At 34.4% G+C, this 17,201-nt stretch overlaps 1 protein-coding gene across 1 annotated transcript; it reads left to right on the forward strand.

The window, feature by feature from the left end:
• The first annotated feature begins 77 nt into the window (after positions 1 to 77).
• LOC126972859 (peroxisomal membrane protein PEX14) lies at positions 78 to 16,950 on the forward strand. Its single transcript, XM_050819964.1, has 5 exons — positions 78 to 392; positions 982 to 1,254; positions 11,460 to 11,674; positions 12,826 to 13,078; positions 14,338 to 16,950. Exons 1-4 carry the CDS (start codon positions 348 to 350, stop codon positions 13,037 to 13,039), a joined length of 747 nt encoding a protein of 248 aa, XP_050675921.1. The 5' UTR covers positions 78 to 347; the 3' UTR covers positions 13,040 to 13,078; positions 14,338 to 16,950.
• Positions 16,951 to 17,201: the final 251 nt, after the last annotated feature.

Here is a 17,201-nt window from a genome sequence, read left to right on the forward strand (position 1 = left end):
GGCGAATTAAAAAAATTAAGATTTTGACAATGACATTTTGTGCACATCCTCGGTATTCACATCATTTGCATTTTGCAATATCAATAAAGACTCTATAGATAATTATTCATACTTCATAATTTTTAGTTTTCGAGGCTACTAATTTCGTCGTCTTCCTATAGAAAATAAAAGTAATTAGTTGTATTACACAATAATAATGTAATTAATTTAAAATTAATTCTTGATGGACCAAAGATTGTGTGTTTACTTTTCATTATTAATTTACTAGATTGGATCCTTTGTGAATTGTGGAAAGTATTATATTATCAGCATTCCAATTTGCAACAAGTCTAACCAAAACTATAAATATGACAGCCGAAGTATCGTCTCAGCACACAATCCGGGATAATCTGGTGAATATTCATGTTTTAATAATATTTTACCTATTAATTTTTTTTTCTCCGACTGCATAACAGTAGGTAGGTAGCAGCTAACCTACAGACTTATTGTTATTCTATACTTTGTTTTTATTTACGCGACTTCCGAATGACCTTCGGACTAACTAGTTTATAATATTTTTTGTTTGGTATGCTACAATTTGACGTTCTCTTCTGTATATTACAGATTGGTTCTATTTATATTTCCTTGTTCCAAATCTCACTTTTATTAATTAATTTAAAATAGCTTTGTTCAAATTTTGTCATATTTCCTTGTGAATTTTTATATCTAGAAAACCATACTCTAGTAATAACATGCCCCAAAAGTTAGAATTAAACAGCCCTACTGATTTTGTTAAATCACACCTATCAAGACAAATCTGCACCTCACCAGGGGCTAACATAGATCATAATACTATGTCTATTTGTAATGTACAGGTAGAATAAGTAAAAAAATGATTAGCATGAACCAATTTTCATATTGAACATTAGTTTTACATACCTATTGACCATTAATAAAGTAATCTAAATATAATATTTGTAAAAGATACAACAAACATATCAGTTACAGGTAACGACGGCTGTGCAGTTCTTATCAAATCCAAAAGTGCAGCGCTGCACAATTGAAAGCAAAGAAAGGTTCCTGAGAGGCAAGGGACTTACAGATCTAGAGATCCAGAAGGCTATTGAGAGATGTGGAGATCTTGATATGTCTAGTCTCACTTCGGAGCTGATAATGTTTCAGAATTCACGGGGTTTTAATTTGTGGTTTAAGGAAAAGTTGTTACCATTGATTGTATATGGTGGATTTGCATATGGATGCTACTGGTTATATAAGGTATATTATATAGATTATTATTATTATATAGATATATTGCTTATGTTTTACTATACATATTAAGATTGATTGATTGATATAACATTGTGACTTATTTAGTGTTAACAACACATACAGTAGAGTTTCAATTATCCTAACTAATTGGGGGACATGGGTGTTCCGAAAACCTATATTTTCAGATAATCAAAATTCCTATATGTATTATGTTTTCCTATATTCAGGCATACATATTTGTGTACGGGTAAATGGTAACTATATTTAATGTATATCTTCTATGACAAATAGGAATTAAACTAAAAAAAGAGCATTCATTAAAGTAGGTGTTACTTTGTGGAAATCCATTATTATACAAATGATTTAAGTTTTCTTTAGTGTTAATTCCGCCAATATTTGTTTTTAAACAATTTGACACATGTTTCGCCTCTACATGAGGCATCCTCAGGATGTGTTGTCTCGGATGCAATACAGGATGCCTCGTGTAGAGGCGAAACATGTGTCAAATTGTTTAAAAACAAATATTGGCGGAATTAACACTAAAGAAAACTAAAATCATTGGTATCAAAAAAGAGCAGACAATTTTGTAGTAAAACATGTTTGTAGGTACTAGGTACAATAAGCTTTAGAGTGTATTTCTAACCAACACAAGGCAATAACTAAACACTTCAGAAGCACAAATTATGTTTTCAACTACAAGTTCAGATTATTTGAATGAAGATGAAAACGAAAAAGGTGCTTGTGTTGGTATTAGCCTAATTATTCATGTGGTCTAAAATTTCGCCATTCTGCATAATTTTGTATCTAAAATGCCAAAATGATCTTCATTGTTCATTTATCAAGTGGTCGTTCGGCTGACCGACAATTGGATTATCAATTTTCCACCGTATTAAACTTTGAGTAGTCACTGCAGGTAGAACTCCAGTGGATTGAGTTATTATAGTTTACAAGTAATTAACTGATTGGACTTAAATTTAATTATTTCTGGTTAATTTTTTATGTAGCTAGGCTCAGATATTTTTTGTGTCTATTTATAACAGCAAATTATTTGTAGTTTTCTATAGGAATTCCTAAACCTGCTTCAGTCTATACATTTAAAGATCGCAAGGTTCACATTATGGCATGTAAATGCACAACAAGGGGCTATATTGTACAAATTTTAATTATGATAGAGATCAAAAAGGTCATGTACATCAAGTATACAAACTACAAAGGTTTCAAGATTTTTTAATGAATGCGACCTTCATAGATTAATTATGCTAAAAATAATACTTGTACAAGTTCCCAATTTTAGCATTTCTTTTATGGAAAAGGAGGACAAATGAGCATACGGCTCACTTGGTGTTAAGTGATCACGCTTATTTTAAGGCACCCATGTCAAATTGTCCCGAAACACCGTACAAGGAAGCTCATACCACATCTTTGTTCAATATTTTTATGTTACAGAGTAAATTTATAATTTACTATGAATTTGATCTTTACCCTGTTGCCATATCTAACAAAAACTGATGTCATATCTTTTGTTGAATTTATGGCTGGAATAATATCAGATCATTGATGTCTATTACCCATATAGTGCATCAGGGTGAGTCCGGATAAGTAATTCATTTATCTGCGTATCACACAACACACAACAAATGCAATACAGATAGACACGGAAATCAACAGCAATGGGTAGAATAAATGCCGTTTCATGCTATGTTGCTAGCTAAAAAAGTTAAGAAGTTTGAGTTATTCAGACTTACCATGTACCCCAACTTATCCTGATGCACCTTACAGATACAAAAGATGTATTCTATTTTAATTTCACAAAAAAAAAATTGAAATAGGCGTTACTTTTCGGAAATCCAAATTAACACTAAAGAAAACTCAAATCATTTGTTTAATTTTACAGTTTACCTTAAAATAATAGGTTATGCTTTCCCTTTGCAGTATTACTCCATTGAGTTTTTGTTTCTTTATTTTAATCCTTAAATGTTCAGCCATCCAGTGTGTATCTTCTTAGCTTTATACATGGATTCACACCAGTTCTGGAAACAAAAATAATATATAATGGTTATGGAATATCATAGGTATGGGCTTTGTGTTTTTTATAGAATCAAAATTTTATGACTTTTTGTTCACCAAAGTATTTTTACAGCAGATGGATGAGTCTATGTGCTCAATCATTTTTCTTTAAATATGTTCAATAAACTTCCTGACTAATATGGATACCGTGCCCATGGAGCCCAGTTAGATATGAGTTTTTCAGAACACTTTTTTTTTTATTTTAATCTGTTTGAGCATGCTAATATCAGAAACGAATAAACCACGTCAAGCATTACAGTTTACGTTTTTTTTAATGAAAATAAGGGACGAGACGAGCAGGACGATCAGCTGATGGTAATTGATACGCCCTACCCATTACAATTCAGTGCCGCTCAGGATTCTTGAAAAACCCAACAATTCTGAGCGGCACTACTATTGCACTCGTCACCTTGAGACATAAGATGTTAAGTCTCATTTGCCCAGTAATTTCACTAGCTACGGCGCCCTTCAGACCGAAACACAGTAATGTTTACACATTACTGCTTCACGGCAGAAATAGGAGCCGTTGTGGTACCCATAATCTAGCCGGCTTCCTGTGCAAAGTAGCCTCCCACTGGTAAGGTAACGTTCGCTTCTTTCTATACGGTCTCTCGGCGGGCGCTTGCCAGTACCAGATTCACCCTTAAAGACAAAAATATTCTGCTGGCAACGGCAAGCTATTAGCCTAAACACATGATTGTATTTGGTGCGGCCGAACCATCGGTCTGGTAGCGGACCATATTCGTTGGAATAATATAAAGAAACAGTTGCTGCCCGGGGTCAAAAACAGGTCGGTGCGATCACATCTGCCGAAAGAGGCACTTAATACTCTTGCATGTGCCATAAATGCTGCTGGGAATTCAGTTCCGCCGATGTTCGTGTTTCCCAGAATGAGATACACGGATCTTTTTCTTTTTTAAACCATACCTGTGTCGCTAAATACGACCCGCATCACGTTGACGTCTGGTATTATACAACCGAGCGTTTTGCAAGAAATTTTTTGCCTTGCACAGCCACTTTGTGGAATCAATTACCGGCTGCTGTATTCCTGAACCGATACGACTTAGGGACCTTCAAGAAAAACGCATTCTTGCCGGCAACGCATCTCTTGACCACTGTTGTTGCGGATGTCCATGGGCGGTTTCCTTACCATTCCCCATCGCGTGAGTCTCTTGCCCGCTTGGCCCCTCATTTAAAAAAAAAATACGGTTCACTAACTAAAAATATAAGTTAATTTGAAATAATATTATAAAGTTGTACGCGTACAAATTCACGGTCGTAATATAAGTATCAATTAAGTTCATTTCAATGATGTAGGTACTGACTTTTTGCATTTAATCACACTTTATCTGAATTGTTTAAAAACTGCGCTCGCGATGATCTGTTCACCTTTGTTGATATTGATCAACAGCCATAATAAAATATGATTAACTTTATTACTTTATGATTAAAGTGCTCGGTTCGACCCTTATTTGACCTGATCTAAACTAATATACGTTTATCTAAGTATATTATGAGTCGACCTAATTTCAGGCACACGACTCATTCCAGATAAGTTTATTATCCTTTTTTTTGCTCGTTATTACATTGGTACCCGGAATCTCTGGTACTACTGGTCCGATTTGAATGATTCTTTCAGTGTTGGGTAGTCCATTTATCGAGGAAGGCCGAATGCCGAGGCTATGTTTTCTTTTTCAAAATTAGGGATCCGTAATAAAATTGCTATTTTGTAACACGAGGTGTAAAATCGAAAACCTATTTTTGCGTGCGCTGCAAAAACTATTGACAATAGAACAAAATGATGTACAGGCTATAATATAGGCAATATTTTATTACTTATAAAACTATCGCGTGAATTATACTTTACATGGCAAAACAACGTTTGCCGGGTCAGCTAGTGTTAGTATAAAACATTGAGTAAGCAAATTTATTGAATTAGACGTCACTTTACGGAAATCCATAAGTGATAAGTTGGCTGGATATTCGGCTAATATTTGAGTTTCACCAATTCGACACGTGTTTCGAGATTGAGGTCTTGAGTCTCGTGTCAGATTTCGGCGAGTCAATATATTGTGTAGAAACGAAACTCGTGCCGAATTGTTAAAAGACAAATCTTAACGGATTAATATTCAATAAAATCTCACATAACGATTGGACAACAGAGTAGGTAAGCATGCTAATAAGGCTATCTATTATTTGTCTATGGTATACAAACTTTATTTCAGAACTATGTTTGTTAACTTGTGCAAGAAGCTCCAAAATATACTAAGATGGAATATTGGCGTTATATAAATATTTATCCTTAAATTTCCATCATGAATATCAAATACGCTAACTAACGGGTAACCTAAAAAACATTTCTTTTAAAACTTTCGTATTTTTATACTTTAGTGTAAATTTAAATGAAAATTAGATAGCATTAATGTCGATCCGAACATTCACTCTGATTGACTAACGGCCGTTTTCAATAACCTATCTATCCTTAGTTTAACTTCCGGATACATTGCTGTCACCGTTTAATGGCAAGATCTTTTTCATTTCTCATACTTGGAAAGTAATGTTGTTTTGATCTGATTATTGGGTGGAAAATGCTGCTTCCCTCCACAGGGAGGGAAAAACTCATACAAATTACTTTCCACCTAAGGGCCGGAATTAACTTTAAACATAGAACTGCTGTCAGCTGTGAAGTTTTATGTAAAAAAATGCTGCGGCCATTTGACTTTTTAAACAGCCAATGTGAACTTGGCGCAAACTTCTTTGAGCGGAATAAGCCACAACAATTACGCGGTGAGTTCCAAATTTATTTAAAAAGTCGACTTAAATTGTCCTAATTTGACAATTTATTTAAAATAGGTACTACTAGTATTATTATTTATTATCAATGAATAGTTTAGATAAACAACTACTTTTATTTTCCTCATATTCGAAATGAAAAGTAGAATGTTTAACACGGGTAAAAGAATCAAATACCTCGGGAATTGATTATTTCTACCCTCGGTTAACAATCTACTATTCTCTTCATAGTAATCTCCAATATAGTTATAGCCCAATGCTATCTGTCAATAGGTCATTGAAATGTGAGTAAGTGTAAAAGGACATATTTGTCTTCATCTAGTAAGTTAAACTAAGGATAGATAGGTGTTTGAAAACGGCTGTAAATTGTACTTCAATCCGCACACATAACTTAAGCGTAGCTTCGATATTAAGAAGTATTGGTGTGAATTTTATTTAGTTTGACTTTCAATAAGTGATAAGTATCATATCCTTTTTTGAATAAAAATATTTAAATTTGAATTAAAATGCGAACCTGGAACTTAGAGGACTCTATAGAACATTAAATGCAAATTGTTATATATGTTTTTAAAACTCCAGACAAATAAATAGATAACATGAGAAAAAAATTTTTTTTTCGAAACCAGATAATTTGACTAAACACTGACTAAGCACATTTTAAATGCAGGTACTTTATTTTTACATGAAAGGTAATGGTATAAAAAAATTCTGAATGTGACTGCTTTTTTATATATTAAGTGGAGTTAGCTCCATAATTGATAATTATTTTGAAATACATACATATACATGACTGTATCTGGAATGTTATTTTCTAGACACTTGGCAGCATTATTCGAAAAAAGAACTTCTAATAATCGCCATATAAATGCGCTGGTTTGCTCAATTCCGCGCGCTCATCTATATGAAACGGAATTGCATTTTTGTGTTGCCATATGAATCAAATACATAACAAATAAAAATATTTTAATTCAACATAGGATATAATATCACTTATCGAAAGTCAAAAACTATTACTCATTCCAAAAGGTATGCCTCAGACCTGAGAAGAACGGGCGCAACAATCCCAGCGGGATTCTTTTTTTTTATAAAAACATGGTTACAATGTACAATCGTACAATTTATTATTTAATGCCTGTTGGCGGTTGCTCCATTCCCAATCTGTGGTATCGTTATGAAAGTCATTTATGTTATAGTAACCTTTACCGCACAAATGTTTTTTTAAAATTTCTATTGAATTTCGAAATACATTTGTTTTGAACATTTTCTGGGATCTTGTTGTAAAAGCATATGCAACAATCAAATGAACAAATAGGTATATTAATAGTATTTTAATACTACAGTATAAATATAAATTGTTTATACGAGGTCATCTTTTGGTTCGAATATTTTATTTTAATACTAGCTGACCCGACAGTCGTTGTTCTGTATTTAACAAAAAAATACTGTTTTATAGGAATTTGTCAATAAGATTTCATAACATGAAGAATTATTTCGTAACATATGCTCCTTGTTGTTATAATGAAATTGTCTCACAACAGAACTGTCAAACCGTGCGTCAATAAATTCTCTCACAGAAAATATATCCATACAAAACAAATATTGGAAATAAAAATAATTATGGGTCCCAGATCGAAATAAAAGGTATCCTATCTCTCAAGTTGGACTTAACTGCACTCCATGAAGTAATCCCCATTTAAATCCGTGAGTCCATCGCGGACAAATAATGTGTCACGTAATTTATATATTATATTAAGATAAAAATTTGAATACGCTAAGCCGTCTATACCGTAGTGTTTATACTGTGTCAACCAAATGAGACGACGCCATATTACTCTACAGCGGTGAAGATAATTTTAATTTAAAAGGCATAAAAGGCATTTATTTTCTCAAAATTGATTCCTTTAGAATTCTTTTTGATGTCATTTCTTATACTACTAGATACTACTACCGCTTCGGAAACAAATGGCGCTCTGAGAGAGAAGAAGCGGCGCAAGAAACTCTCCCAGCATTCTTTTTTTTGCGCTCTTTTCAATAAAAATATACAATGTTGTACAGTCGCTATAAAATAATCACAATCTAGTCCCAGACTGTCCGATCATTTAGATATTCAGCAGTGGAGTAATAGGATTTACGACAGAGCCATTTTTTTTATAAAACATTTAAATTTATTTATAGATAATGCCTGAACAGTGGCTGGGACTTTATTGTAGAAGTGTATACATTTACCCTTAAAGCTATTATGTATCTTATGAAGCCTACTAGAATTAGTTACAAGCAATCCCTTATTTCTAGTGTTATAATAATGAAAATTACTATTAAGAGCAAAAAGGTGACGATTTTTGTGAACATATATTAAATTTTCATAAATGTACTGACAATAAACAGTCATAATATTTATTTCTTTAAATTTTTCTTTGAGAGACTGTCTATAACCAAGCTGATATATAGCACGAACAGCTCTCTTTTGCAGTGCAAACACTATATCAATGTCAGCAGCATGACCCCATAGTAATATACCGTACGCCATGATGCTGTGAAAATAACTAAAGTACACTAATCTAGCGGTCGCAACATTCGTGTACTCTCTAATCTTTCTAACTGCATATGCCGCAGAGCTGAGTCTATCTGCTAGATGGGTAATATGTGGACCCCACTGAAGCTTTTTAAACTTAAGAATACGGAAAATGGCATTTCTTTGGTTAGCTTCTCTATACAGTGCCTAATTATAGCTCTTTAACTATAACCATGATTCTTCTTCATTGAGGCTTTAATTAAAATTCTCATATATTTTATTCAAAATGGGATTCCATATCACCTACTTACCATTCTTAGATAATACATGCCTCAAACCTGGATTGAACGGTAGCAAGAAACTAAGCAGTTTGAGGCTCCTTTGCACAGGATGCTAGATTATGGGTACGACAACGGCGCCTATTTCTGCCGTGTAGTAGTAATGTCTAACTCGGTTTCGGTCTGAAGGGCGCCGTAGCTAATGTAATTACTGGGCGAATGAGACTTAACATCATGCGTCTCACGGCGACGAACGCAGTTGTAGTGCAGCTCAGAATTTTTGGGGTTTGTCAAGAATCCTAAGCGGCACTGATTTGTAATGGGCAGGGCGTATCAATTACCATCAGCTTCAGCTCAGACGTTTACGTTCTGCTCGTCTCGTCCCTTATTTTCATAAAAAAGGCCCCTCTTTTAGAATTAAATGGCGTTATAATAAAATTTAATAAATAAAAAACTTGAGAGCTGTCGCTCCATTCCCAAGATACAATTTTGTATAATATTTTCTGGCATAATTTTTACTAACTGGAATTAACCAAGTAGGTAGTACGCCAATCAAGTTTGTTTGTTCCTAGTGTTAACATCAATATTATCACAGTTCACAGCGAAAGAAACTTCGCTTATGTGCATACAATAATTACATTATCAAGAATATAATTGTTAAAAAATGTTAATATATTAACTTTAACTTCTTTGATAAATGTTAACTTTGCTTGCACGAATAATTTGCATAACCATGTATCACGAACTTTATTTTTGCCGTGAGTTTCTACTAAGCTGAATAGAATGCATAATTTGTTTCTTATTGAACCTTGTAAATTCAAATTCAAATATTTTTATTCAAAATAGGATGTGAAATCACTTATTGAAAGTCAAAAAATCTACCACCCATTCCAAAATGAATGCCTCAGGCCTGAGAAGAATGGGCGCAACAAACTCAGCGGGCTTTATTTTTTCCATCAAAAATATGTTTTACATATTTGTAAAACATACTTTTACTTTATTAAGTAACATTTACAAAGTAACATTGTACAATTAAACTTATTATTTAATAGCCTGAGGGCGGTCGCTCCATTCCCAATCTGTGGTATCATTAAGAAAGTCATTTATGTTATAGTAACCTTTACCACACAAACGTTTTTTAACAATTCTTTTAAATATCGTAATACTTTTGTTTTGAACATTTTCTGGGATCTTGTTGTAAAAACATATACATCACCCCACAAAAGACTTACTTACTCGACTTAGCCGAGTAGTAGGCATCATCAGTTTATGTCTGTTCCTGGTGTTAATATTATGGTTATGACAGTTTCTGGCAAATTCACTTATGTGCCTATGAACGTACATTACATTATCAAGAATATATTGAGAAGCAACAGTCAAGATGTTAATTTCTTTGAATTTTGCTCTCAATGATTCTCTAGGACCTAGGTTATAAGAACCACTAAGATCCACGATCGTATTTAATAAATCCTCTGTGTTTTATACCTTATAAATATTCAAGGTGTGTCTTGAAGATTCCGTATTACATGCGCTGATCCGTCACGAACGCAATAATCTTTTTTCCATTAGTGATTGTATCACGACATGTAAGTCTTAATTAGATATAGGTATCTACTTAAGGTTCCATACCGACTTATTTTCCTTTCTATAACATAGAGCCACAGCGTATTATGCTTTTATCTACACCCATGCTTTAAATCCTCTATTAAAGATTCTAAAACAGTTAGCTTATTGCCAACATTAAAACACCCAATGTCCTAATATCCATTACATCATCCAAACGAGTGTTGTAATGAAATTCAGTACAACATTACAACACTCGTTTAGGAGATGTAATTGTTTCACAGGACTGGCCTTTTTAATGTTAGCAGTAAGCTGTTTCAGAATCTTTTATAGAGGATTCATATTATGGGTATAAAGTCTTGTATGAAACTGTTGATAATTAAGTATTAATACACTTGTGTGAATGTAAAACCTTCTTTCGTGTTTAATACCCCATATTACACAACAGTTGCATAAATAACTATTGTAACATAGTATTATGCTAATACCAGATATATATACCAGATATCATAAAAGATATTCTTCATTGAATAATTTAAGATCGTAGCATAATGACACGTGCTTGCTGTTTTATTATTATTATATTATTGTGTCTATTTATATCACTTAAATCACGCCGCGGAATGGCCCTGTTCAAAGGTATTAATACAGATTTTAATATTCAGGCGTCTCTTATTGTAACGTCTTCTATATTCTCATTTTTTTATGAAAATAAGGGACGAGATGAGCAGGACGTTCAGCTGATGGCAATTGATACGCCTTGCCCTTTGTTAAGTAGTTTGGCAAATAATTGTAATGTAATAATAATTCAGACCGAAACACAGTAATGCTTACACATTACTGCTTCACGGCAGAAATAGGCGCCGTTGTGATACACATAATATAGCCGGCACCCTGTACAACGGAGCCTCTGACTCTCTTTTCTAGTTACAATTTACTCTGCAAATGAAAAAAATTCAAAATACGATTTTGACCAGGAAATTCTATTTATTTTCCAGAATTGCATCAGGCAGTTACTATTCGTGGAGCAACCAAAACGAAAAACGACAGCGGAATGTATAGAGGAGCTCAGGAAGTCCCTGGATGTGGTCAACGCCAGTATCAGTTCATTGAGGAGTGAACTGCAAGCCGGATCCCAGCAGAGCGCGCTGCGATCACAGATCGATGCCCTAAAGCAGGAAGTGTCAACTGTCAAGGGTATCTTGTTGAACAGGTAAGATAGTCCAAATGATTTATGTTTTCTTTAGTGTTCATTCCGCCAATAACTTCGCCAATATCTTAAAACAATTCGACACGTATTTCGCCTCTAGGCGAAGTAGACACGAGGCATCCAGGACATGTTGACTCGCCAAACTCTGGCACAAGACTGAATTAAATGAGCCGGAAACCGCTCGTTTATACCCTCGTCCCATGAAATGATGCACTATGATTGGTCGGCTGTTGTCACGTGTTACCTCCGGAATAGATACGTAACAATGGTGAAGGGACCAAATTTGTTTATTCATTCAACATTATTCAATTATGGATTTCCGCAGTTTCCTTGCAATATTTCACGCAGGCCTTCCTCGCTCGCCGAAAAGCCTCATTATTCATCTCTGGTGTACTGCAATGTACAAAACAAAACTGCTTGATTTGTCGGGTGTTCAGTACTCAGTGAACGACTCGAACCAATGTCGTAGAGACGTGTCATCTATCACTAGGAAGTGTTCTAGCATTGCACTTGCACATATCACTTGGATTGTGTATTATCCACAGTGCGGCTCTCAAGAATCTTTCGTCCACATACAATCAATCCATAGAAAGAACGTTCGCCACCGATGTATCCAGATTGGTAAATAAAATAATAAAAAAAACTTATATTCACTTTTGTCAGAAAATGTAATCAAGAGAGTATATTCTCTTGAATGAACAGAAAGCGATCCGACCCTTTATAGCGTCGACTAAAAGTACATACAACCGAATACACAAAGGTATACAGTGACGGTTGAAGATCGACCCCGTGATTGTTGATTCTCATAGATCCATCCGACAACAACTCCGACACGGATTTGGGTCCATTTTCTGTTATATCGTTTGATGTTATATTCTTCAACATGTAAAAATAAATACTCTTATTTACTAAAAGGCATATAGGCATAAAAGGCATTTATTTTCTCAAAATTGTTTCATTAGAATTCCTTTTGATGTCATTTCTAATATACTAGAAACTACTACCGCATCGGAAACAAATAGCGCTCTGAGAGAGAAGAAGCGGCGCAAGAAAGTCTCCCAGCATTTTTTTTTGCGCTGTTTTTAATCAAATATACGTAGGTACTGACTAACTAAAATAGACCAAATGTCTCACCACAAATCGTATGATTACAGAAATCAATTCCCATCTCTGAAAACTCGATCAGACCCACCATCGATACCAGACTGGCAGCGTCAATCCGAAGCAGCAACACCTACAGAGGCTGTCCAGGAGAAGAAGCCACACCGGACCAGGAGCCAGCGCACCGGATCCGAGTCTGCCGGATCCAACTCGAGCGAGGGAGAACAGGCCACCAAGAACAGTGATAGCAGTCTAGAGATCATGTGAGTACTGTAGTCGAGTACTCTCTGGCGTCAGATAAATGGGGTAAGTCTTTTAAGGTTAAGTTGGTACAAAACTTTTGTCAAAGAACAACACAAACTTTTGAACTAAGATGCGAGCCAATTCGATTCACCTGTCCCCTATATCAACGCGTTCAGTTCGTTCGTTTCATATTTAAGTTAATATAAAAGAAATAGTATAAATCACACGATTCAATTAAAATCGATTCAACATTAGTAGACGAGATGACGAAAAAAAAACGCAATAGTAATTTTATTTCGGTATCGAATAAAAATGCGAAAGGCACGGGGCAGCATGGTGTCTGACATGCCAGTTTATATTTTACTACTTTTCAATGGCCATATATAAAATCATTAAAGAAACAATTACTATCCTCAGATATTTTTATTTATATCATTTCTTTTACAATAGAATTCCGCAAATCATATATGAGACATAGTCTAGTATATACAAAAAAAGTCGATCATTTTTTTACCTACGTTTCTGGCCTGCCTCACTTTTGTTGGCCTGTTCTCATTTTCAAAGACCCATTCACAAGATTGCTGTTTTTTTTCGGGTTCAAAACAATAAATCCACGTTTCGTCTCCTGTGACAATGTCATAAACAGCATTAGAATGTCCGTGGTAATTCATAGGCATCTAAGTAAGCACCATTTCACGCGAGCCCGCTTCTGCTCCGCTGTCAGTTCATGCGGGATCCAATGACAACAAAGTTTCCGAACTTTCAATTCTTCGTGTAAAATTTTCTGAATTGAATTTCACACCAATCCCTAATAGTCCCCAAATTTTCTCATAGGTAATCCGCGGGTTTTCTTCAATTAGCCGCTTAACAGTAGCCAGATCATTTTCGTTGACGGCATTTAAAGGCCGCCCTTCACGAATTTCGTCATGTAAAGAAACCCGACTAATCTCAAATTCAGCAAACTATCGCCTCACGGTGCTCAAGCAAGGTGCTTCTGTCCCAAAAGCATTTTGAAGACGAGCGACACAGTATAGCGGAGAGAGAGAACTTTTAAAATCATAAAAAATCATCGCTCTAAAGTCTTTTCGACTTAATTCCATTTTGTTGCGTACGTACAACTTTGATGTGTGATAATAAACAATTGAAAATGATTTCCCGCCATTTTTTTTTTATTATTAAGAAGGTTGCAACGTTTCAAAAAATATATCATTCGAAATTCAAATGGATCCGATTAGCAAGAAGTGCAAAACTTTTAGTGTGCCCCATGTATTTTATTTTATTTACTGTACTTTTACTAACTATATTTTTTTCATCTTTTCCAGAACATGAAATTGATTGACATATCACGCGAGCTCTCAACTTCAGAAGCTTTTTAATTAACTCCAGAGTGTGTGCCCCATTGTCTATTTTTGATAAATTAATTTACGGGTCCGTTTCTATTTTTTAAAATGCTTTTAATTGAACGATGCAATTAAAAAAACTGTAGTAGTGAATATTTTTAGGGTCTTTGTGTTTTTATATCTTGTATGTATTATATTGGTTGTTTGTTATTTGGGAACGGTTTTGAGTGAGAGGAGAGGCATTTCTTTCAATTATTCATTTTTGCTATTATGTCGCTCGAACGCTGTTTAAGATGTTTCGTGTGCTATTATTTTTATAGTGGGCTTTTGCGGATGGCCCATTACAACTTTGCCATTTGACAAGCCATTGTCAGGTTGATGTAGGCCATCAAGTATAGAATAGATATTTGTATTGTGATTAAATATAGAATATCATAAAACTACCTGTAATCGCGGTTTACTAATATAATGTACGTATACCATATATCGCATGCTATTTGAAACTGACAGCTGTCAAATTGTATAAAAGTTATTTGAGGGTATTTGTAAATACTGATAATTGCCAGTCATGATGCTTCGTGAATGTGAAGATTGTGGCTCAGTATGTAGGTATGGTGTACACTAAATATTATGTATATCACAAAATATTATAGATAATGTATTTTCCGAATTTGTAAGCTTATTTCACAAGCTCCGACCAAAGTTGAAACCTTTCCCCACCAAGTTTCCTTATAAAATAAATATTTATTGAAATTAAATGTATTATGAAACTAAAAGTACCAGGGCTGTCACCCCAATTCCAAGACTTTTCCTGCGTGACTATTTTTTTTTTTTTTTATTTCTTTAAAGTTTATTTTATTAGGAAACTTCCGTTATTATTTATTCTAAAATGATAGATCCAAGAATATTTTGTTATGAGGAATTTTATTATTAAATTATTTTTTTTTAAAGATTCCTTTCAATGTTTGCATGAGATGAGCTCCAACTTCAACGGACTCATGCCCATAATATGAACGCTATTGCGTGTTAGTTATAACGCTAGCCTTAACTGGATAACTTTAATAGAAAATAACTTTATTTTTCAAATTAAAATATTTTTATTCGAAATAGGATTTAAAATCACGTATTGAACGTCAAGAAAGTACCACCCATTCGAAATAGTATGCCTCACACCTGAGAAGAACGGGCGATAGTAACTCAGCGGACTTTTTTTTAAATACTATACTGTGAAAATAACTAAAGTTAGTTTCGTACAATTGAAAGATTTAGTTTGCATCACGATAAATTCTCTTTCTTGCCATCATTTGTAAGTAATCTGTAAGTTTATCAAATTTTCACAATTATCAAATACATTTGGATTCATAATCATATCGTATTTTTTTTACTATTAGTACAAATAGTTGTTGACTATCTTTGATGAAATGCTGATTATAAACTTCCTGCTTATGGTGTCTCCAGGGCGTAATGATATTTCAGGAAATTTTTTAAATTAAACCTAAGCGTATCGGCGCTCTCTAATCCGGAGTAATTGATACGCCCGGCCCATTAGAATATAGTGCCCCTCAGGATTATTGAAAAAACCCAAAATTCTGGGCGGCACTACAGTTGCGCTGGGTCTCATTTGCTCAGTAATTTCACTAGCTACGTCTAGCCCTTCAGACCGAAACAGTAATGCTTACACATTACTGCTTTACAGCAGAAATAGGCGCTGTTGTGGTACCCATAATCTAGCCGGCTTCCCGTGTTTTTTTAGCAATAGATTGCTTATAATTAAGATGATTTGAGTGATTGTATCTGAAAGTTATTGAAACGAGCTATAAGACCACGCAAAATAAACTATCTTATAAACAAAATAAGTGTCTGAACTTGGCGAGGGAATAGGGTGCCGTACGGCACACCCGGTTTTGGTGTATCTAAAAATCTAGTGCCCTGGGGCACTGCTGATTTTGGTAAGGTTAAAATGAGGAGAAACGAGCGTATGGTTTTTATCATGGATCCATCAGCTAAGAGTTTTCACCGCTTCCCACACTCTCCAGAGGAATCACAGTTGCCTTCTAAGTAGTTGTATGAGCTTTCTTTAAAGTTATCCATGTAAAGTCCTGTCAACAGCGCGCTTGGAAAACCTTTCCATAGTACCTACGTGGAAGAAAGTTCCTCGATATATTTTTTAGATTAATTAATACTCACTGTAAATTTTAGCTATAATCACCATCAAACTGACTTACCTGACTACTCAATACTATAAACGCTGTTATTGACAAATTCTTCGGCCCGAGTGTAAATGGTTATTGTAAGTATTCGAAAAAAGTAAATGTAATATATTGTAACAATTAAAGGTAAATAAATTTAACACTTAAACCATGTATGTAAAAGATAAATAAATTTTAATATAACTTGTCATGCTTATTCCTAAAAACAAATTCATGCAAGGTTATCGAAAATTGGCATTGTATAATGTTTATGAGTATCAATAATGTAAATATGACTGCCTCATAATAATATTTATGCATATTGATTGTAAGTGGCATTCAAATTGTAGCTAGATATATAGTATCGACAACTATTTGGGTGATAAATAAACCAATGATATATTTATTTTTGTTTTTATTTTATACAATCCCAAAGATTAAACAAATACCAATAACAAAGAACGTCATAGGTCATAACGTTAATCAGTGTCGTAAGATACGACGAAGGGCTTTCATATTGATTGGGTCACGCCGCCGCCTCGCGTCCTTCAGGATAGTGAACCTATAGTCTTCCTTGTGAACAAGGCGAAATAGACCCGATACGTACGACTTAGAGAAAACTGTTGTGAGGTGGACCCAGAACCGCTATGATTCGCA

Source organism: Leptidea sinapis, chromosome 27, assembly GCF_905404315.1.
Source record: "Leptidea sinapis chromosome 27, ilLepSina1.1, whole genome shotgun sequence".
NCBI lineage: Eukaryota > Metazoa > Arthropoda > Insecta > Lepidoptera > Pieridae > Leptidea > Leptidea sinapis.

What these genes read in the sequence shown, in the direction of transcription:
- LOC126972859 (XM_050819964.1), top strand. Translation starts at nt 348, where the DNA reads ATGACAGCCGAAGTATCGTCTCAGCACACAATCCGGGATAATCTG. An exon ending in ACACAATCCGGGATAATCTG is followed by an intron (nt 393 to 981) that starts GTGAATATTCAT and finishes CAAACATATCAG; the next exon opens with TTACAGGTAACGACGGCTGT. An exon ending in AAGGGTATCTTGTTGAACAG is followed by an intron (nt 11,675 to 12,825) that starts GTAAGATAGTCC and finishes GTATGATTACAG; the next exon opens with AAATCAATTCCCATCTCTGA.